The sequence below is a fragment of the Sapajus apella genome, unplaced genomic scaffold, assembly GCF_009761245.1.
Source record: "Sapajus apella isolate SASKATOON/1434 unplaced genomic scaffold, GSC_monkey_1.0 scaffold125, whole genome shotgun sequence".
NCBI classification, from domain to species: Eukaryota; Metazoa; Chordata; class Mammalia; order Primates; family Cebidae; genus Sapajus; species Sapajus apella.
Genome location: NW_022437065.1, coordinates 4,265,247 through 4,287,745, shown reverse-complemented (window position 1 = coordinate 4,287,745; position 22,499 = coordinate 4,265,247). Strand labels below are relative to the sequence as shown.

General features: G+C 37.5%; 1 protein-coding gene across 2 annotated transcripts in view; it reads left to right on the top strand.

The window, feature by feature from the left end:
* The window catches only part of CASK (calcium/calmodulin dependent serine protein kinase), a 322,704-nt gene that overhangs the window by 226,106 nt on the left and 74,099 nt on the right, over positions 1-22,499 (top strand). The window contains exons 10-11 of one of the 2 annotated variants that reach the window (XM_032261682.1): positions 1,278-1,295; positions 9,376-9,497. In XM_032261682.1, the coding sequence (XP_032117573.1) occupies positions 1,278-1,295; positions 9,376-9,497 (140 nt within the window). The remainder of the gene's footprint in view (positions 1-1,277; positions 1,296-9,375; positions 9,498-22,499) is intronic. The other variant, XM_032261683.1, reaches the window with a different exon arrangement.

The following is a 22,499-nucleotide window of genomic DNA, read 5'->3' as shown; positions in this document are numbered from 1 at the left end:
CCCTCTCTACAAAAAGTCAAAATATTAGCTGAGCATAGTAGCACACACCTGTGGTCCCAACTACTAGGGAGGCTGAGGTGGGAGCATCACTTGAGCCCAAGAGATCAAGGCTGCAGTAAGCTGTGAGTACATCACTGCACTCAAGCCTGGATGACATATCAAAACCCTGTCTCAAAAAAAAGAAAAGGGGCTGGGCACAGTGGCTCATGCCTGTAATTCCAGCACTTTAGAAGGCCAAGGCAGGTGGATCACTGGAGGTCAGGAGTTTGAGACCAGCCTGGCCAACATGGTGAAACCCCCATGTCTACTAAAAATACAAAAATTAGCCAGGCATAGTGGCATGCGCCTATAATCCAGCTACTTAGGAGGCTGAGACAGGAGAATCACTTGAACCCAGGACACAGAGGTTGCAATGAGCTGACATCATACCACAGCACCCGAGCCTGGGCGACAGTGAGACTCCATCCCGAAAAAAAAAAGGGGGTGGAAGGAAAATGAAAAGTAATACTCTATGCATTTAGGAAAATATGAATATTTAAAATAATTTAAAAACTAATTTGCTAATTTGTCGTCTAATAATTCAAACATGTTTAGGTATATTGTTTACGACATAAAACAATTTTTCTATAAATGATAATTTTCTATTTTGATTATTGAAATTCATACAGTATATATTTACTAGAATTCATTTAATCTTATAATAAACTGTGTATTGCTTTGTTACTTAATAATTCAAGGTGGGGCTGGGCACGGTGGCTCACACCTATAACCCCAGCAATTTGGGAGATCAGGAGTTCCAGACCAGCCTGGCCAACATGGCAAAACCCCGTCTCTACTGAAAATACAAAAATTAGATGGGCATAGTGGCATGCGCCTGTAGTCATAGCTATTGGGAGGGGAGGGAGCACGGCTGAGGTAGGAGGTTCACTTGAGCCCAGGAGGCAGAGGTTGCAGTGAGGTGAGATTGTGCCACTGTACTCCAGCCTGGGTGGCAGAGTGAGACCTCGTCTCAAAAAAAAAAAAAAAAAAAAAATCAAATGGAAATATTCTTTTCTCATATTTCAAATCAAATAATTCAGAATCAGAACCCAATGTTTGATGTCTGAAATCCCAAACAGTTCCGGTGATTGTACTCGTGGAACATGAGGGCTCACTTTGGGGTCATCTGGGGGACCATGCTTCTGGTGGCTCCTATAGTGGGCCCAACTGCGGCTTGATAACCTGCTTGTTCTAAAATCATACTGTTTGTTGTTTGTCCATATGCTGCCTTCCTCTAGGACTTCTAGCAGCAGAAAGTAGGTATCCCTTTGTTTTCCTTTAAGGTGTATCTTTTATGCAAAAGTGTTTGGCTTTGCATGGTTTATAATCAGCTTGACTTTTTCCTTGGCTGTTTGTGTTTAGATGTTTACATATTAATTTTAACACTGCTGGATCATAAAATTAAAACTTGGATATATTGATTTTTGAGGCATTGTTACTCAAATAATATTAACTTCTTACTTCTTTCATAAGAGGAAAAAAGGCAGTGTTAAAATTTCAACCACACTTAATACTTCACATCTGAATTTCACATACAAATACATTAATTCTGGGGAAAGGGTAATATTTCTTTTATAGTTTGCTTTCAAGAAAACTTTCAGGGTAAGTGAATTTTTCTTTGACAATTACATCACCTATAAGTGGTCTTTATTGCTTTCTGTTACTGAGTCAATTTTCAGTTTATTAATTTGGAGCTATGAATTAAACTCTGAAATCATATCTCTTAACTTTTACCATCAGATAGAACATTTATAAGGAATAATGTAATGACTAGATTTTTAATTACAAAGGGGCATAATTTGAGTATGGGAGAAAACTAAAATGTAAGGAATGTACACACAGATGAGTACATGTAAAACTGAGGCAATCTGAATGAGATGGGTGGATTGTATCAATGTCAGTATTCTGGTTATGATAATATACTATAGGTTTGTAAAATGTTACCAACAGGGGAACTGAGCAAAGAATACAAGGGATCTCTATATTATTTCTTACAAGTGCATGTGGATCCATAATTATGTCAATAAAAATTCTAATTAAAAAAATAAACCTTGACCTCAAAGATAAATGAGAAAGCCTGGGTACTAATGATTGAATTCATTTTCACATTTTCTTACATTAGTTATCTGTAGTTCAAATTGCAGCTGATGTAATATAAATCTTACAGTATATTAGTTACCTGTTGCTGGGTAATGAATTACCTCAAAGCAGCAGTTGTCATCTCAGTTTCTGTGGGTCGGCAATCTGGGCGTGGCTTAGCTGTGTGCGTCTGGCTCAAGGTCTCTGATGAGATTGTGGTCCAGTGCTGTTATCTCGCCGGAAGGCACGACTGCAGGAGGAATCCTCTTCCAGGCTCACTCACGTGGTTGTTGCCAGCCTTCAGTTCGTCACTGGCTGTGGACCTCTTCACAGGGCTGGCTGTTCACAGCATGGTAGCTCACTTCCCAGTGTAAAAGATAAAAAAGAGGGCAAAAGTGAGAGAGAACGCCCAAGACAGAAGACATAGTCTTTACAATCTAATCTCATAGTGACATCCTATCACTTCTGCCCTATTCTGTTCTTTAGAAATGAGTCAGTAAGTCCAGCCTGCACTCCAGGGGAGGGGATTGATTACACAAGGGTGAAAATACCAGGAGACCAGGTTACTGGGGCCCATCTTAGAGGATGCCTACCACAAACAAATTAATAACTATTAAAATGTAAGATTCTTCCTAGATTTAGCATTCTTTTTTTTTTTAAATCAGCAGACCTGTCATGTTATTTGGAAATGGGCATGATCTTCCTTAGTTGTAAAGCTTTACACAAGTGGACACTTTACAGCTAGCAGAATGTTATTAAAGTACTTTGAAAAATTTGAGCGTGAAGATGTTTCTATTTGGAAGCATAGACTATTTTAATAATCATAATGGCATTAGAGATTATAGCATCTATATTCTGACAGAATACATATGCAGAGCTTACTTTAATAAAATTCAAGGTGTCTATATCATAATCTACACATACAATGTACACTTAAATGATGAATTTTGACTTAAAACAGTACACCTTAGTAAGCAGATTTAAAAAAAAAAATTATCGTGTTTGCAAGGAGGGTCTTTGATTGAGTAGGTAATAAGAATGTATGTGTGTGTAGTAAAATAATGTATTAATTCATCACTAATATAATCAAACAAAAGGTATTGATTACTCTTCAGAAGAAGCCAGGCTAGATTCAGATTCTAGATTTGCTCAGTGATGCTGAGTTTTGTAGCTATACATGGTAAATTAAGAAATACACACATACTGAGGATTTAATGTGTTATTTTGTGAAAATCTGAGATACAGGAATGGGATTTAATGATCCCAACTGTCATCCATCTGAAAAACCTAACTTTTGGTTTTAAATAAAATGGCATGCTGTCTTCCACTATTCCCTTTTAAAAACAGGAACTGCCTCTGCTTTTAACTTTATGAAGTTTTATTTATGAACAAAGTTTGTACTATTTAAAGAAAAGAAATCCGCACACAAATCTTTATTGAAACAATTACAGTGAAAACATGGGTGTGTCAAAACTCATGGAATGGTATACTTAAGATTTGTGTATTTCATTCTATGTAAATATTTCCTCAGAGAGAAAAAAGTATTGCAATCTTTGTTGAAGTCTTTAAGGGTGAAGTGTACTCATGCTGGTCACTCTGCCATTTACTTTGAAGTGAATGAAAAATACATGAATTGATAGATGGATAGATGGGTAGACATGTGATAAAGCAAATACAGCAAACCATCAACATATGTAGGATCTAGGTGGTGGGCACAGTTCTTTCAAACTTTCTGTATGTTTGAAGCTTTTCGTAGTAAAATGTAAGGGGAATAAGTTTTAAGACAGACTCAGCCTACTTTAACACTGAGAACTTTTTAGTCTAAACATTTGGCTGTTTATTTTTCTGTCCTCCTTTTGGGTTATTTTTACTTGGTCAACTTTTTTATGAGACTTCCACTCTTGTAATGAAATTATTCTAAACTCAAAGCTTTTATTGACCTTAAAAACATATTCCTCTTTAAAGAAATAGACTTAGAAACATTTTTTAAACAGTTGACATATTTATGCTTTTTTTTGACTATTATTTCATAATAGTAGCAGAAAACTTTTGAAAAATTTGTTTGTACCAGTGAGGTTATTTGAAAAAGTGAAGTGTTCAAAGCTAAAATGTGCAGTCCAGTCATGATGACTCATGTTTTGAATCCCAGCACTTTGGGAGGCCAGGGTGGGAGGATTGCTTGAGGCCAGGAAATTTGAGATCAGCCTGCACAACATAGTGAGACCCCATCTCAATTAAAAAAAAAAAAAAAGTGTGATTATAAATCTGATTTTTAGGTATAAACTTGATTACCAAATTAATTATGAAAACAAAATACTATTCTGAAGGCAGGGCATGATGTTATCTAATAAATTCATGAATATGAAAATTTAGACCAAGGGCTACAAAAAAGCCTTATGTGGTAAATCAAATTGAGATTAAAGAGAGAATAGAAATTGTACATCAACTCATTACCAAATGCAAATTATTCTGGTGCATTGCTGAGAATAAAACATGATTTTGAGGGTGGGGGATAGTCTGTTATGGAAGAAACACTGAATTAGGAGTCAGAGACCTGGGTTCTAGGATTTGCTCTTCTGCTCATTGCCTGTGGCCCTTTGAAAGGTTATTTAACCCTACTGAGCCTCTGATTTTTCAAATATAAAAATCCCTGCTGACCAAGCACGGTGGCTCATGCCTATAATCCCAGCACTTTGCGAGGCTGAGGTGGAAGGACTGCTTGAGCCCAGGAGTTTGAGAGTAACCTGGGCAACAGAGAGAGATCCCATCTCTACAAAAAACTTTTTAAAAATTAGCTGGGCATGGTAGCGTGTCTCTAGTCCCAACTGTTTGGAAGGCTGGGGTGGAAAGATCGCTCAAGGCCAGAAGGTCGAGGCTACAGTAAGCTGGGATCGTGCCACTGCACTCCAGCCTAGGGGACAGAGCAATATCCTGTCTCAAAACAAAACAAAACGAAAACAAAAAGCACTTGCCTGCAGGACAGGGTTATTATGGAATCACATAAGGTAGTAGGTGTAAAAGCACTTTGGAAATTATTAGCTGTTAATACAAATATAAGTATTAAAATAATTTCAACTGTAGCTTTAAGGAAACAGTACTATGAAAGAAATTGTTTTCTGTGGTTAAGTCTTTCTCACTTTATTTTCAAATCTTCAGAATTTGCTCAGAAAAAAAATCATTTTAATCAAGGACCATTTTATGAAGCATCTTTTGGTAAAAAGCACTCTGCAAAGTATACCCCAGAATAGAAAGGTGAATAGGATACCTACAGTCCTGCCATTAAATCAGCTGCCCTCTGAAGTGAACTTGTATACTTTTTATTGATTGATTTTGTTTTCAAGATAGTTAAAAGTTTATTCAGAGGTTTTATAGGAAAAACATCCTTTTTAGTCTTCGAGAAAAATAAATAGTTCTTTTATATGTGACAGTATTGATCTACAAAATGAAAACTAGTAACAGCTTAATTAGCATGTGCTACATGTGTTATATTAATAATCACTACTGCCTTGGCGTTTAAAATCTAAAACAAATAGCAGTGGAAAAGCCCAAGAAGTGCCTTAGTGTCTATTTATATTTTATAATGAATTGAAAAACCATGGGACTTTTAAATGGTTGGTACTGAACTACAGATACCAATTATACACACATCTATCCGACCAAGAATGTGTTCTGTGGTTCTCTTTGTCATACCCAAAGAAAGAAATAACGGAACTAGAACAGGTGTTAATGGAAGGTGTTAAAAAGATCAAGGGTGAAGACAGATTTTGAGGTTAAGCCAAAAATATGTGTTTATTCCATTTGAAAAGATTAAGGAAAAATGGAATAAACACTCTAATTTTTCTACCTAATTACAGAAACTTAAAATTCGGGGCACTTTTTAGAGCTTGAAATAAACAACTTGAGTACAACTAGAGAAATGCTTCTTTTCATGATTGAAAACCCATCAAGTTAATCATATTTGGGTACAAGATAAGACTATAAATCAGTTCAGAATGGGTGACAGACCTGTTGGAATTGTGAGTCTTGCCTACTCTAAATGCCTGCTAGCAGATGCCTTTGTCCTTTCCAGCAAAGCATCTGCTGGTCCTGTCAACACAGCTTTGATCCTGTGTGGGGGTGGTGAATTCCTACTCATCCACCTCCTCTCTGCAGCTCCCCAACTTCTCCCTAGGCAGCCTGTGTATCAGTTTGTTTTTACCTCTTCTATATCGTTTACTTCAGGGTATAATATGCCTACTTCACATACCAGTTTGAGAGCCCCTTCCCTCAGGGCCAGGGATCATATCTCTGATTTCTCCGAAGCCCTGCCTAGTACCTAACAAAAAACAGGAATATTCAATAAAGATTTGGATTATTGTCTGACCCATTAGGGCATTGTTCAAGTTCTTTTCCAAGGTAGGAGGAAGTGGATTGGGTCAATACCTCTTTAGGAATAGCAGGGGAGATGAGGACTGATTTCTGCCATTTATCTGTTTTATCCCACTTAATATCCACTTCATGCTTTCAGTGAAAGGATACCAATAGCCTGGCAGACATAATTATTCAAAGTTAAAAATTATTCAGCCGGGCATGGTGGCTCACACCTGTAATCCCAGCACTTTGGGAAGTCAAGGCAGAAGGATCGCTTGAGCTCAGGAGTCTGAGACCAGCCTGGGCAACATGGCAAAACCCCATCTCTACAAAAAATACAAAAATTAGCGAAGAATGGCGGTGCACACCTGTAGTCCCAGCTACTCGGGGGGCTGAGGTGGGAGGATCATTTGAGCTCAGGAGGTTGAGGTTGCAGTGAGCTGAGATTGTGCCACTGCTCTCCAGCCTGGGCAACAGAGCAAGACCCTGCCTCAAAAAAAAAAGAAATTATCCATAGTTCCTTCAACAGATGAATGGTCAAACAAACCGGTACATCCATGCAACAACCTGGATGAAGCCCCAGAGAATTATGCTGGGCGAAAAAATGCAGTCCCAAAAGGCTGCATACTCTGTGATTTCATTTATTGTTTTTATTTTTTAATTTATTTTTTAATTTTTAGAGGTACTGCTCCTTGCAGACCAGGGCTACCCCATAGGCCATTTGCCTGGAATAGCAGCCTCATTTATTACATTTATTATCAAAATGACAAAATTATAGAAATGGAGAACAGATTAGTAGTTGCCATAGGTTAGGAGGCAATAGGATAGGAGGGAAATGAGCATGGCTATCCTTGTGGTAATGGAATGTTCTACAGCTTGACTGTATCAATGTCAATATCCAGGTTGTGATATTGTACTACAGTTTTACAAGATGTTACTGTTGGAGGAAACTGGTTTAATGGTACATGAGACCTTTGTGTTATTTTCTTTTACAACTGCATGTGAATCTACAATTACCTCAAAATAATTAAAAAATAGTTACAGTAACTTCCACATGGACAACCACACCGTCTATGGCTTAAGACTCAAATCTTTAACATAAATAGTGCTACAAAAATCAGTAGCTTACATAACAGTTTTGTTTTTTTTTTTTTTTTGCTATTGTTGAAAAACTTGGAAAGCATGAACAAGAGCAGAATGAAATAGAAATAGGACAGTAAAGATAACTACTATAATATTTTTGATGTGTTTCATTCTGTTTTTTGTTTTTCCTGAGTTTGCATTTATGTTTGGTTTGGTTTTTTATAGTAACTGGGTATATACAGTTTATATAGTTCTACATTCTACTTTCTTGAATTCTATGTCATGAATTATCTATGTCTTTGAAATTCTTCAAAAACAATTTTCATTTGGCTACATATTCCATTATATGGATATTCTATAACCTGTGTAATCATCCTCTAATTATTATATTTATTTTCCTTTTTGTATGATAATATCATTATATATAAATATTCCATTTTTTTCCTTAAGGTAAGTTTTTGTAAATGGAATTACTAAATCGAAGTGCATGAACATTTTTAAGGCTTTTTGATATATGTTACCAGATTGCTTTCTAGAAAAGTGGTACTGATATATATTCTCACCAATAACTGCATGAGAATGGATGAGGTCTAAGGCAAGAAGAATTAAAAACAGAGTTCTGGAGCATAAAGATTTTTATCTTTATCAAAAATAGAATTTCTCAATCACAGTGCTACTGATACTTTGGGCCAGATAATTCTTTATTGTAGGGGCTGTCCTGGGTATTGTAGGATATTTAGCAGTATCCTTGACCTCTACCCACTAGATAGCAATAATGGCCCTCCCGCTGTAGTTGTAACAACCAAAAATATCTCCAAACATTGGGAAATGTCCACCTGAGGAACAAAATTGCCCCTGGTTGAGAACCACTAATCCAAAGATTTAAATGTGCAGTGAGGCACTATTCTTAGAGTTTCTCTGCTGTGTACTAATGTTCTGAAGCTTAGCATCTTGGGGCCTTTTTTTGTGGAGTATGTATGTGTTTTCTGCATATTGTCTGCAGTGTAAAAGAGGCTAATCATTTCTTTAAGACTGTGTAAATGGCTTTGTTACTCCACAGTATGTATCTTTCCCTACTGACATCTGTCTGGTTTCCTGGTTATAAGAAGAAACTTAAAGTGATGGCACTTTCATTTGCTTTGCCCTACAAAAATGATTTGCCTCAAAATTTAATATGGTATTTGGAAGTGTCAGTCAGTGTATCTACCCTTTGTCTTTATCTTCTGAGTAAGAAGGATAAGAGTAAGACAGAATGAGAATGATTTGGGGTCTCTTGAGTGTATGTAAAGGAAAAAAAGGAGTGGCCTGGGATTTTTGTTAACTAAAGTTTGAGTCTTAAAAACTAACAAGCCTATTTTAAGCCGCAGGAGGTCTCAGTTGAAGGTCTGTTCACTGTATCTACAGCTGGCTTTACCTTCACTTCTTGATGGAATGCACCTGGGTAAAAGGCCAATCTTCTTTCTGTAATATTTCAAAACATCTTGGAGTCATGAAACCCATACTCTTTAACTGACATAAAATTTGCTGCATCCAGATCTCCTAGTGCTTCGGTTATACTTGATGAATTTCATTAATTCAAATAAGATAAGCTGCAGTTTCCTTTGGAAAATGAAGAGCACACAAATACAGTGATAAGAACATAAACTCTCTGAAAATACTCTGTCCTTAAATGATATGCAACTCATTTAAGTCTGTCCTTCAGTAAAGACACTAGCCTTTGAAGTTCTGACATGAATTCATTGCTCCTAAGAGATTTAGGTTACAAAAGTTAGTTTGACATTGACTTTCTGTACTGGCTGATTCTTTTCTGTTTGTCCCCCTTAGGAGCAGTCTCACAGGTGCTGGACAGCCTGGAAGAGATTCACGCACTTACAGACTGCAGTGAAAAGGACCTAGATTTTCTACATAGTGTTTTCCAGGATCAGCATCTTCACACACTACTAGATGTAAGCCTGTCTTTTTATTTTTCTTGTTTTTTGGTAAATTGAATATTTAGCATCTCTTTTTTCTTTATATGAATTATCAGATGTCCATCATAACAATCATCTTTAGTTGCCTTAAGTCTCTGAGAAATATGGTAAATCATCCAGCAAACATTCATTATTGAAATACAGTATATGGCTGGGCGCAGTGGCTCACACCTGTAATCCCAGCACTTTCGGAGGCCGAGACGGGCAGATCAACTGAGGTCGGGAGTTCAAGACCAGCCTGATGAACATGAAGAAACCCCCGTCTCTATTAAAAATACAAAATTAGCTGGGCATGGTGGCGCATGCCTGTAATCCCAGCTACTCGGGAGGTTGAGGCAGGAGAATCGCTAGAGCCGGGGAGGCAGAGGTTGTAGTGAGCCGAAGTCACTGCACTCCAGCCTGGGCAACAAAAGTGAAACTCTCTCAAAAAAAAAGAAAGAAAGAAAAGAAATACAGTATGTATACAGTACAAATGCAGTAGAGCCTAGCAGGCTACAATGGGGAAAATTATATATCTTTATATTTATAAATTATATGTACATAATGCATGCAAGTGGCATGTGAGGGTTTTTTTTAACTTCTTTTTGTCCTGCTGTACGAGGTATGTGAGTTTTTAAAAAGAATAGAGTACAATCCTAATTTACTGAATTATCTTTATTTCTATTAGAAGAATTCATTGAGGTTAGCTTTGATTACTTTTTATTGCTTTGCACATTGTTTTAAAACATTATGTTTCCAGCATGAGTATAGGAGAGAAAAAAGCAAATGAGATATTGTGCAATAGGCTGGTTTCCCACACGCATTTCATATTTAACATTGTTTCGTTCCATAGACTCAGTGTCTTCTCCTTAAAACATAAGAATATACTCCATCTTTAAATATTACAGGCTCCACTGTCAGCAGACTGGGATACAAAGGAAAAAACAGAAGCTGACTATTTTCATTTCAGTCACATTTTAAATAAAATACCTTTCTTAGAGAACTTGGTTCACTTCAGCAGTGAAATCTCTTGGGTGGTTTTATTTCTTTCTTTTTTTTTTTTTGAGACGGAGTCTCGCACTGTCATCCCAGGCTATAGTACAGTGTCACGATCTTGGCTCACTGCCATCTCTGCCTCCTGGGTTCAAGCAGTTCCCGTGCTTCAGCCTCCCAAGTAGCCGAGACTCCCAAGTAGCTGGGACTACAGGCGAGCACCACCACACCCAGCTAATTTTTTTGTATTTTTAGTAGAGACAGGGTTTCACCATGTTGGCCAGGGTGGTCTCGATCTCCTGACCTCGTGATCCACCTGCCTTGGCCTCCCAAAGTGCTAGGATTACAGGCATGAGCCACTGCGCCTAGCTCTTAGGTGGTTTTGATGGTGTTTGAACATGTCAGTCTTTTTATAAGAAAAACCTTCCCTTAATGAGGGAATAATTCTTTCTTTGGGGTGCCTAGAAATGTTTGGTGTTGAATAATTCACCATATGATGTGAATGAAACTAAAGCAAAATTTCCCAGAATGCGTTCTACAGAACATTGCTCTGGGAAGTTGTTATTCTTGTTGCCATGGTGGGAGAGGGAAGTAGATCTTAAATTTATTGGTTAAATTATTCATTAACTAAATAAGTTTGGGAAATGCTACATTCTTTAGTCTCTTTACACAGATCCACAATTGGCATTAGTACTTTGACAGCTCTGAGATGATCTAAAGCAAAGAAACCTTTTTAACTTTGTTTAACAGCATTTCTCAAACGAATTTAGGCACAGAACTTTTATTCACAATTCTATTGAGTTCTGTTTTGATGCGGACCAGTTTGGGAAAAGCCCATCTAAGAGTGTTTGTTGCATTATGCTTCAGCTTCACACCAAATGCAGCCACAGGTATCTAACAGTTGTTTCTTTCCCCAAATGTGGTCAGTTCAAATTATCAGATTTTCATAGCTAGTTTGGCTTTTGTATATAGTGTATATACTAATTAGGGCTGACTGTTATAACATGTAATTCTAAAATTGGCTTAACAGAATAAAAGTTTACTTCTTGCTCACCTCACAGTCCAATGCAGATAGATAAGGGAGGTCTTTTCCACACTGTCATTCAGGGACCCAGGCCTCTTCCACTAGGTCACACTGCCATTTCCCAGGGTCTTGGAATTTTCTACTGTATCTTTTGTACCCAGCCAGCAGATGAGAGAAGAGAGAACATGGAGAATCTTGGCAGGGTCAAGCTTGGAAATGGGTTTATCTCACATTCCTTGGCAAGTGCTAGTCATGTGCCCACCTGGATGTGAGAGCTGGGAAACATAGTTTAGAAATGTGCTCAGGAAGATAAGGAATTGGGTCTTCTCTTTAGTGTAATTTATCTTAAGTAATATCTATTCACTGTCATTTCTGCAGAAAGTTTGCACAATTGTGAATTTCCCACAGAAGTTATACCCTTTACTAGGACTAGTTAGTGGAATATTTGGAAAAAGCTGTAGCAGTGTGTGGAGATTTTGTTTATTTCAGTCTGGTCAGTGGTTAGATCATTGCCAAGTATATTTACTGACCTTCTTTTGATCAAGGGCATTTTGTAACAAAGACTTTTTGTAATTTACACTGAAAGAAGCCCAAATTGGTTTCAAAGTTGTATTTTTTCTTACTGATGTAACAAGCTATCTGGGTGCACAAAGCTTGAGACTGCAGGGGAGAAGCAGGAACATTACTGGCTTACATGAAGAAAGTGTATTCAGACACAAACTGGACTTTCAGACTGAGCCAACCTGCCTCTCACTCCCCAATGGTGAACATCTTAGACCTCACGGAAAACATTCATTTGGCATAACTGCTGCACTGTTTGGTATAAATTATCACAATTTCAGAAGAGATTCTTAGAAGTTAGTGAGAAAAACATACTTAACTTTCCTTTGCATTCTATTACATAATAAACCTAAAGAAGTATCTGCATTATTGGCATCTGCCGTGTCAGTGCAGGCCAATTTGAAAGAGGAGCTGTTGGACTGAAGATGAACCATGCCTGTTAAAAGGATGCGGTATAAGACCAGGAGCAGTGGCTAACACCCTGTCATCCCAGCACTTTGGGAGGTCAAGGTGGGAGGGTCACTTGAGACCAGGAGTGTAAGACCAGCCTGGGCAACAAAGCAAGACCCCATCTCTACAAAAAGTTTAAAAAGTAGCTGGGCATGGTGGTATATGTCTGTAGTCCCAGCTACTCAGGAGACTGAGGCTGAGAGGATTACTTGAGCCCAGGAATTCAAGGCCGCAGCAAGCCATGATCGCACCACTGCACTCCAACCTGGGCAACAGAGTGAGACTCTATCTCTTAAAAAAAAAAAAAAAAAAAAAAAAAAAAGGTACAAAATCTTCTGAATTTTGGAAACAGGTGCAATACATGAACTCCAGAATTCTGATGAAATTAATAACTATGAGGCCGAGCCCTATGCATATGCATGCCTGTGGTTCTGAATCTCCAAACTGAGCCATTTCTAAATGAAAGTTTAGGCCAGGCACGGTGACTCACACTTGTAATCCCAGCACTTTGGGAGGCCAAGGCGGGTGGATCACCTGAGGTCAGAAGTTCGAGACCAGCCTGGCCAACATGGTGAAACCCATCTCTACTAAAAATACAAAAATGTGGTGGGCACCTATAATCCCAGCTATTTAGGACGCTGAGGCAGGAGAATGACTTGAACTCAGGAGGTGGAGGTTGCAGTGAACCAAAATCATGCCACTGCACTCTAGCCTGGTCAATAGAGCGAGACTCCATCTCAAAAATGAATGAATGTGTTGTATTGGACCGAGCGTAGAAAGTTAGCGCCAAGACAAAAGTATGCTAGATTGCAGGGTCATTTATTATGCCAGCGACCACAGAGGACTCACGTCTCTCCAACCTGTGGTGTCAAAAGGCGGGTGCCACGACTTTTTATATACCCGAAAAATCACTTTGGGTGTGGGGGTGAGGAGCGGGGATGGGGATGAAAAGGTTTCGGACATTCCAAGGGCTTGGGGATTCTGTGATTCACCTCCTGGGCGGAGACAAGGGCGGGGGTCTCCGGACATTCCAAGGGCCAGGGGACTTTTGTCATTCTGTTTGTTACTTCAGTGGTTTACAGAAGTCAAGATATACATTTGTTTACACCTCGTCTGGGTGGTGATAGAAGTCACAGATTTTAGCAGTTACTGATAAGAAAAGGTAAGCAGCTTTACATAGTTTTGCAGAACAACCTAGCAGTTCTATTGACAGAGGCCAAGGACAGTAGTTATTGTGAGGAGAATGGGGCAGCCATTTTAACTTATTTAAAAAACAGTTTTGCATTTTATAAAATAGTGTTGCTCAGGTTCTGGCTCTAGGCCAGCACAATATCACAAATGAATGCATGCATGCATGCATGAAAGCATAATTATCATGAATGAGATAAATCATCATTAGAATGTGCCCTTATACCCTACATCTCATAAATAAGGCTTATTAAGCTCATTTCACAGCTAGCAGGCTATGTTTTAATAATATAATCAATGGAGAATTCAAGTGACTGCCATATAGAGAAATCTAATCATTTTTTTAAAATTAATATTTATAGGTTTATGGGTTTATGGTATGCATTAAGGAAGGAACATGGCTATGACCAACTCTTGAGAAGCAGCTCTTAAAACTTTGGACTTTCAGGCTGGGTGCAGTGGCTCATTCCTGTAATCCCAGCACTTCGGGAGGTCGAGGCAGGAGGATCACTTGAGGTCAGGAGTTCCAGACCAGCCTGGCCAACATAGTAAAACCCCATCTCTACTAAAAATACAAAAATTAGCTAGGCATGGTAGTGCATGCCTGTAGTCCCAGCTACTTCAGAGGCTGAGGCAGGAAGATCGCTTGAACCCAGGAGGTGAACGTACCAGTGAGCTGAGATCACACCACTGCACTCTAGCCTAGGGCATAGTTTTATGGACTATGGATTAACTAAGGCTAATTAATCCCACTGAGCCATTTTAGGAAATATCTTTACTATATTTATGTTATTCCTGTCAATAACATTCTAAATAGCTAGGTATGAAGCCATAATTTTAAGACTGACAAAAATAAACAGGATTAAATGATTAAGTTCCTAAGAAAAACTAAAGATTATCTAGGACTTTATTTTTTCTAGTCATGTTCTTAAAATAATAAGCTCAACATTTGAAGAAGCATTATTAGAATTTGTTTAGAGGAAACAAAACTGCCAAATTGAAACATTTACATTAAAATGGAGAAGTACTGTGATTCTACTGAAAGGGAAATGCTTTCTGAAAGCTTTTTGAATTTGAATAAAACACATTTAGTTTAATCTGTAGTTAGGAACTGATCCAGAAAACTCTAAATATTTGCTATCCAAGTAGTTCCAGCCTGGCACACATACACAGCTTCTCATTTTGTGGGAAGAAATCCAGAGGAAGAGGAACTGCTTGATCCAGCTTGTTGCAGTATGCCTGTATTAAAAAATTAAAAGCACTAGTGCTAAGATGATCTTCATATGAAATGTGTAGATCAATTAGTAAAGTACAATTTGACATTAGTTTGTTAGGACTGTTGTAACAAAGTACCACAAGCTGCATGACTTAAAGCAACAGAAATTGAATCTCTCATAGTTCTGGAGGCTGGATATTCCTAAATCAAGGTGTTGGCAGGGGCATGCTCCCTCCAAAGGACCCAGGGAAGAATCCTTCCTTGTCTCTTCCAGTTTCTGGTGGTTGCCTGCAATCCTTGACATTCCTTGGCTCGTAGATGCATCATTCCAATCTGCTTCCTTCATCATATGTCATTCTCTGTGCATGTGTCTGTATATTTACGTGGCCTTCTTGGAAGGACACCAGTCATTGGACACCCTAATCCAGTATGACTTCATCTTAATTAATTGCATCTACAAAGACACTTATTTCCAAATAAGGTCACATTCTGAGGTTCTGGGTAGACATAAATTTTGGGTGGGGGACAATAGTCAACCCAATACAGCATGGAAAACTGATTTAACCCTGAATTAATTCTTCACATGTGAGTACAAATTATACAAATCTAATATAAAATAATGAAATGTTACCCTGTAATCCATTAATTATGCTTTCTTGGGAATTGGTGTTAAAGTATTATTTATGTCTTATAATTATATTTTGAATCAGTTATGGGTTAGAATTTGTATGTGATACATTGGATGGTCAGTAGATGGGTGAGTTTTTGATGGACTGAAAAAACCACGGTTTTCAGATAAAAAGCATTTCACAGATATTATTTGGTAGTAGTTTTCAGTCTTCTCAATTTCTAGTATAAATTTTCCTATTTAAAGAATAAATGTTTAGTTTGTAAATCACCAGTGTTGCAAAACATTGTTAAATGACACATCTCTCTGCCAAACTTTAACAACTAAGTTTTAAACATTAACTGGCCATCTGTCATACCTCTGAACAGCTGTTGGCATTTATTACACACTGCTGTTTCCATAGTAAATGCCCCCCCACACCTAATTAAGATTATTTTTGTGGGAAGTCAAATTATGTTTTCTGAAAATATAATTGGTACTTAGATTAACATAGCAGTTTATTGATGGATTTTTTAAATTGCAGTAGCAATTAATTTAGAAGTCTTTATAATATTAATTTATAAGTATACCTTTATAATAAACTTGGTAACTTTTAAATATTACATTAGCGATTAACCGATACTTGGAATCTTTCATATTTTGTATGGTGAACATCTTTTTTTATAATTTTTTACTGTTTAGGGAGAGTTAATATTTTTTCATCTGGCCTGAAGTTAGCCATGGAAAACTACAATTCTTGATTTACTATTTTGCTTTTTTGAGACTACATTAAATTAGTAGTCATATTTAGAAGAACATATTTTTAGAACTCTGAAGTTTCCTAAAGGAAAAATTTGGAACTTCTACAGTAATCTAGTGATAATGTTTTTGAGCAATTTGGGGTCTAAGAAGTAAGTTAAATACAATGTTAGGTTTGGATATTTAAAGAGACTGCCAATCAGGAAATGCCAAAGCTAAGTTTCCCATGAATTTGTAGTCCAGTCAATTTGCATTTAAATGTCTAGAATAATAAAGCCTCTCTGAGGACCTTCAGAGGATGAGCTACTAGTAATTTCTCAGGGTCCCATCCAGTCTTAAGAGTCAGCTTTGGCAAATGTGAAACCAGCTGCATAGTGGGCCCCTGCCCAGTGGTTGTGGGCTTTGTGCTTCTTGCCTCCTGGGGCTGTAGACTGTTGTGCATTGCTGCTCACTTTGGATTTGAGGGTCTCTCGGCTGTTTTCTAAGTGGATAGGCGAAACCTCTCATATCTGTTTCCCTCCATGTATTGAAGTATTATTGTCAGTGTAAAAGTATTGCATGAAACAAAATACCTGAAAGCTAGAAATACCATATGTTGTAAATATTCTCAAAGTAGTTTTTCTTCTTTCTTAATGTAAATAAACGTCAATAAACTTAGCAAAAAAAAAAAAAAAAAAGCCACTAAGCATATGGTTCTTCCTTAAGCAACAATAGAAAACTGATACAGCCAGGAATAAAATGAAGATTGTCCACTCACCACTTCTAGTAAACATTGTCCCAGAGACTGGCCAGTGCAGCTAAGACCAGAAAAAGAAATTCAAGACATGAAGATTGGAAAGGAGGAAGTAAAATCATCCTTTCCCAGAGATGTTATCTTGCATGTAGAAAATACTAAGGAATCTACAAAAAATCTACTTGCACTTACAGGCAAGCTTAGCAAGGTCACAAGATATAAGATCAATATACATACATTATCTATATTTCTATATATCAGCAAGAAATAACCCAAAAGTAAAATTAAAGAAATATTCACAATATTACAAAACAAATAAAATAGGAATAAATCGAACAAAAAAAGTATAGGATTTGTATACTGAAAACTACAAAATGCTACTGAAAGAAAACTAAATAGATGAAGAGAGATATACTGATGGATTGGAGAACTCAATACTGTTAAGATGTCACTTGATCTTAGATTCACATTGATCTATAGATTCAATGCAGTCCCTATCAACATCCCAGTAGGATTTCTTTGTAGAAGACAATAAGGTAATCCTAAAATTTATATGGAAATGCCAAAACAATTTTGAAAGAGAAAAAAATTAGATGACTGATTTCAAAACTTACTATAAGATTACAATAATCAAAATAGTATGGTGTGGGTATAAGGATATAGAAATACAGATCACTGGAACAGAAAAGAGTCCAGAAATAAACCCTCACATTTATGGTCAATTTATTTTCAACAAGATTGCCAATGCAATTACATGGAAAAGGGGATAGTCTTTTTTTTAAAAAAAAAAAAAATGGTCCTGGAGCAGTTGGAGATCCATATATACGCCAAGAAATGAATAGACCCTTCTCTCATACCATACACAAAAGAAAATTGCCTCAAAATGGATCATAGATTTGCTTTAGGAGCTTAAAACTATAAAACTTTTAAAAGAATGTAGGAGTAAATCTTCATTACCTTGGGTTAGGCAGAGAGTTCTTAGAGGTAACACAAGGGAATTTGAGGGATTAAGGAAATGTTCTAAAACTGGATTGAGATGGTGGTTGTACAACTGTATAAATTTACTATCATCCCACTAGATTTCACAGGGCCATTACACTAAATTAAAATTTAGCTTTGTGGCTAAGAATTTACCACTGATTCAAAAATACTGAATATGATTTTTTCTCCCAAGAACTGTTTTATTAACCAGCGTGTAGTTGGGCCTTATGGAAGAAGTCCAAATTATGTTTTTTGTTTGAAAATGTTATGAATTACATAATTTTATATATTTTCAATTAGGAAGACACCTCAGAGCAACTTATTTTAGTTCATTCCTTCTACATTCTAGTACATATTTGCCATTTTCCAAAAATTCACAGCTTTTTGACCCTTTTTTAACATATCAATATTTTGGTCTTTTTTATTGTGATAAAATACATATAACATGAAATTTGCCATTTGTATTATGTTTAACTGTACAGTTCGATGGCATTGTTAAACAACCATCATCACTATGCATCTCCAGAACTCTTTCATCTTCCCCAACTAAATGTCTGTACCCATTAAATACTAACGCCCATTCACCCATCTCCTTAGCCCCTGGCAACCACCCTTCTACTTTCTGTCTCTATGAATTTGACTACTCTGGGTACCACGCATATAAGTGAAATCATCCCGTATTTGTCCTTTTGTGTCTGGCTTATTTAGCATCACTTAGCATGATGTCTTAAAGGTTCATCCATGTTGTAGCATGTGTCAAAATCTTCTTCCTTTTTAAGGCTGAATAATATTCTATCGTATGTGTATATCACATTTTGTCTACTCATCCAATATTGATGTTTTGTGGTTGATAAGTATGTACTAGGAGAAACCAAATTCTCAGAATAAGACTGTCTAATAGTAGGGAATTCTGCCTTGTTCCATCTCCACACAATTACTCTTTCTAGGTTGCAAGTTAGATCCTAAGTTTTACATCTTTGCAAAGGAATGTGTGATTTTCACTGAAAGTATTACTGACTATGGAAGTCCCTCCGGTTTCCTTATTTGTTCAGATAAATTACTTCTTAAAACACAGTTTGGAATTTACTCTAGAATACCAAGAATAATGAATCAGCTTGTCACCAGTACCAGTGTTACCCACTGAGTGCCATTCTCTTTTTATGACACCATGGTCAACTTTACCAAAAGGCAAAGGAATTTGCAAAAAGCCTTCAAAGTATAAGCACTGATTCTTCTTTATGCTAGTCTCAAGGAAAGGAGGGGTTTCCCCCTAGAAAGAATGTGATATGCTCAGTTAAAGAATGTTCAATGGAGTGGCTTGCAGCATTCATAATCCAAGAACATAGCTGTTTTCTTCTTTTTGTGGCCCTTCAAACATTATCTCATAAAACTCTTCTGCCAGACTGCCTTGTGTTATTCTCTTTAAATTTTTTGTGACAGAAATTCATTTTTGCTATAGCTACACCAAGTACAAATGCTTGGTGTTTACCTGCGCAAAATAAAAATGCTAGCAAAAGCCAAAAATAATTAAATAAAATATCATCTGACACACTTAATGTAACATAAATGTTGTCTTTTAAAGCAGTACATTAATAATGGGATATTCATTTAGTGTAAATATCATTTAACTCTTGTAGTTGCTTAAGAAGAGCCAAGCTAGGAAATGTGATTTTAACACTTTAAAAAAAAATAGAAAGGAAATTAATATCATAGTGAAAATTTCTCAAAGTTGGGCATGCTCTTATATCTGATATTAAAAATACCATATTTCAGAAGATTTTATTAAAACAAAATAAAATCTGCCTATATCATATCATCTAGTTTTTTTCCCTCATGCTTTCTTTTGCTGAAGGATAGGCATTATGATTTGTCTTTTACAGGGCTTAATTTTAGAGTTATTTGCTTACTTGAAAAAGGCATAGAAAACAGTCAAGTTAGGTCATCTGAGGCCAGTGTTTGAGTTTCTCAGAAATAGCTACCAACTGACCAGAAATCTGCCACACTGGCCTATGTTGTTAGGCCACCAAAAGGACAGTCTTCTTGGATTGAACTAGGAGGTCAAACAAGTCTTAATTTCTTGAATTCAAAAATAAATCCCTATAAGTGCAATGTTCTAATAAGATTAGAACAAAAGCAGCCCTGTATACAGACAAATAAAACCTAAACAAAACAAGGGCCTCCTTAGAGGTTCTTTTGCTGTGAGGATCCAAAGGATTTTTGCAACTTTTTCGGAAATCTTGTATTGGCCCAGATACACTGATTTTTCACTTGCCTTTTTTGCTGACAGAAGAAAACTTTAATAATGGATTTAGAGCAGTGTATTACTAGGCCAGCTGCACTCCTTCTTGCACCTTCAAGTAAGGATATATTCCCCATCATGATTTTACTAAAACTTGATTTAAGCTAGCATTTCACTGCTAAGCTATTAAGCTAAAGCCTTCCTGGAACACCTGACTCAAGAGCATCCAGGAACATTCTTATTGGCTGCTAAATACAGTGAGCAGTTGTCCGTTACATGTCCATCTTCAACTTGAGTTATGTAGTACAAACTGGGCCATAGTATTGGGAGTAGCCCTGAACCTTAGTCCAGGGAAAATCTAAATTATAGGGTGGTACTCTGGCTGCTTGATTTCAGTCACTAGATTTAGGAGTTTGACACACTTTTTAAGATGAGAAACAAATTTAGTTTAAGATTTATACAATTTGGCTATTTACATGTTTTCTCAACTTTTGGAAGGAAAGCTAACACATAGTACAAATTGTAATGATAATGTAAAAAAAAAGGAAAGTATACCCTTCAAATGAATTGAGTTTGTCTCCATGCAGATAGTTATCTGTATGACTATTATTTGAGTGCTTTCAACTATTTAAAATAGTTAAATTGAGTTTTAGAAATTTTATGGAATATAAAATTTCAAGAAACACAATTTTTGGTGCTGGTAGGATAGGCATTCTTTTTACCTCAAAAAAGAAAAATGGCCTGAGTGATTTTGATTTCTTTTTGTAACTCGTAATATCCCAATGACACAGAACTGTGTTTAGATTTGTAAGAAGGATAGGTTATAGAAGTTCGTCCAGCCGGGTGCGTGGCACAGGTCTGTAATCCCAGCACTTTGGTAGGCTGAGGCAGGTGGATCACCTGAGGTCAGGAGTTTAAGACCAGCCTTTCCAACATGGTAAAACCTTGTCTCTACTAAAAAAACTATATAAAAATTAGCAGGCATGGTGGCGCGCACCTGTAATCCCAGCTACTCAGGAAGCTAAGGCAGGAGAATCACTTGAACCTGGAAGGTGGAGGTTGCAGTGAGCTGAGATCGCACCACTGCACTCCATTGTGGGCAACAGAGTGAGACTCCATCTCAAAAAAAAAAAAAAAAAAAGTTTTTCCTAGTGTTTAATTGTAGCTCCTTAAGTTTTTGAAAATGCCATTTTAAATTTTGCAGTATGTTTCTTTCACACTTAATGTTTCCCATCATGCAATCTTTAGCCCACTGCTAAATATACTGCTCTTCTCCAAGCTTGAACTTCATCATGCTTAATGATGCCAAGGATCTCTGAAAGAACTTTTTTTTTTTTTTTTTTTTTTTGAGACAGGGTTTCACTCTGTCACTCAGGCTGGAGCGCGGTGGTGCAATCATAGCTCATCACAGCTTCAACCTTCCAGGCTCAGGCAATCCTCCCACCTCAGCTTCCCAAGTAGCTGGGACTACAGGCGTGAGCCACCACACCTGGCTAAGTTTTGTATTTTTTGTGAGATGAGGTTTTGCCATGTTGTCCAGGCTGGTCTCAAACTCCTAGCCTTAAGCAGTCTGGCCACCTTGGCCTCCCACGGTGCTAGGATGACAGGCGCAAGCCACTGCACCTGGCCTCAACAAGTTTATATGTACACTTGAGCAAGAAAAATAGCTTTTTTTTTTTTTTTTTTTTTTTTGAGATGGAGTTTCACTCTTGTTACCCAGGCTGGAGTGCAATGGCGCGATCTCGGCTCACCGCAACCTCCGCCTCCTGGGTTCATGCAATTCTCCTGCCTCAGCCTCCTGAGTAGCTGGGATTACAGGCACGCGCCACCATGCCCAGCTAATTTTTTGTAGTTTTAGTAGAGACGGGGTTTCACCGTGTTGACCAGGATGGTCTCCATCTCTTGACCTCATGATCCACCCGCCTCGGCCTCCCAAAGTGCTGGGATTACAGGTGTGGGCCACCGCACCCGGCCAAGAAAAATAGCTTTTTAGATCTTAAAGGTTTTCTGTGATCTCCAACTTAAGAAAATCAGTTCCAGGCCGGGAGCGGTGGCTCAAGCCTGTAATCCCAGCACTTTGGGAGGCCGAGGCGGGTGGATCACAAGGTCAAGAGTTCGAGACCATCCTGGTCAACATGGTGAAACCCCGTCTCTACTGAAAATACAAAAAATTAGCCGGGCATGGTGGTGCATGCCTGTAATGCCAGCTACTCAGGAGGCTGAGGCAGGAGAATTGCCTGAACCCAGG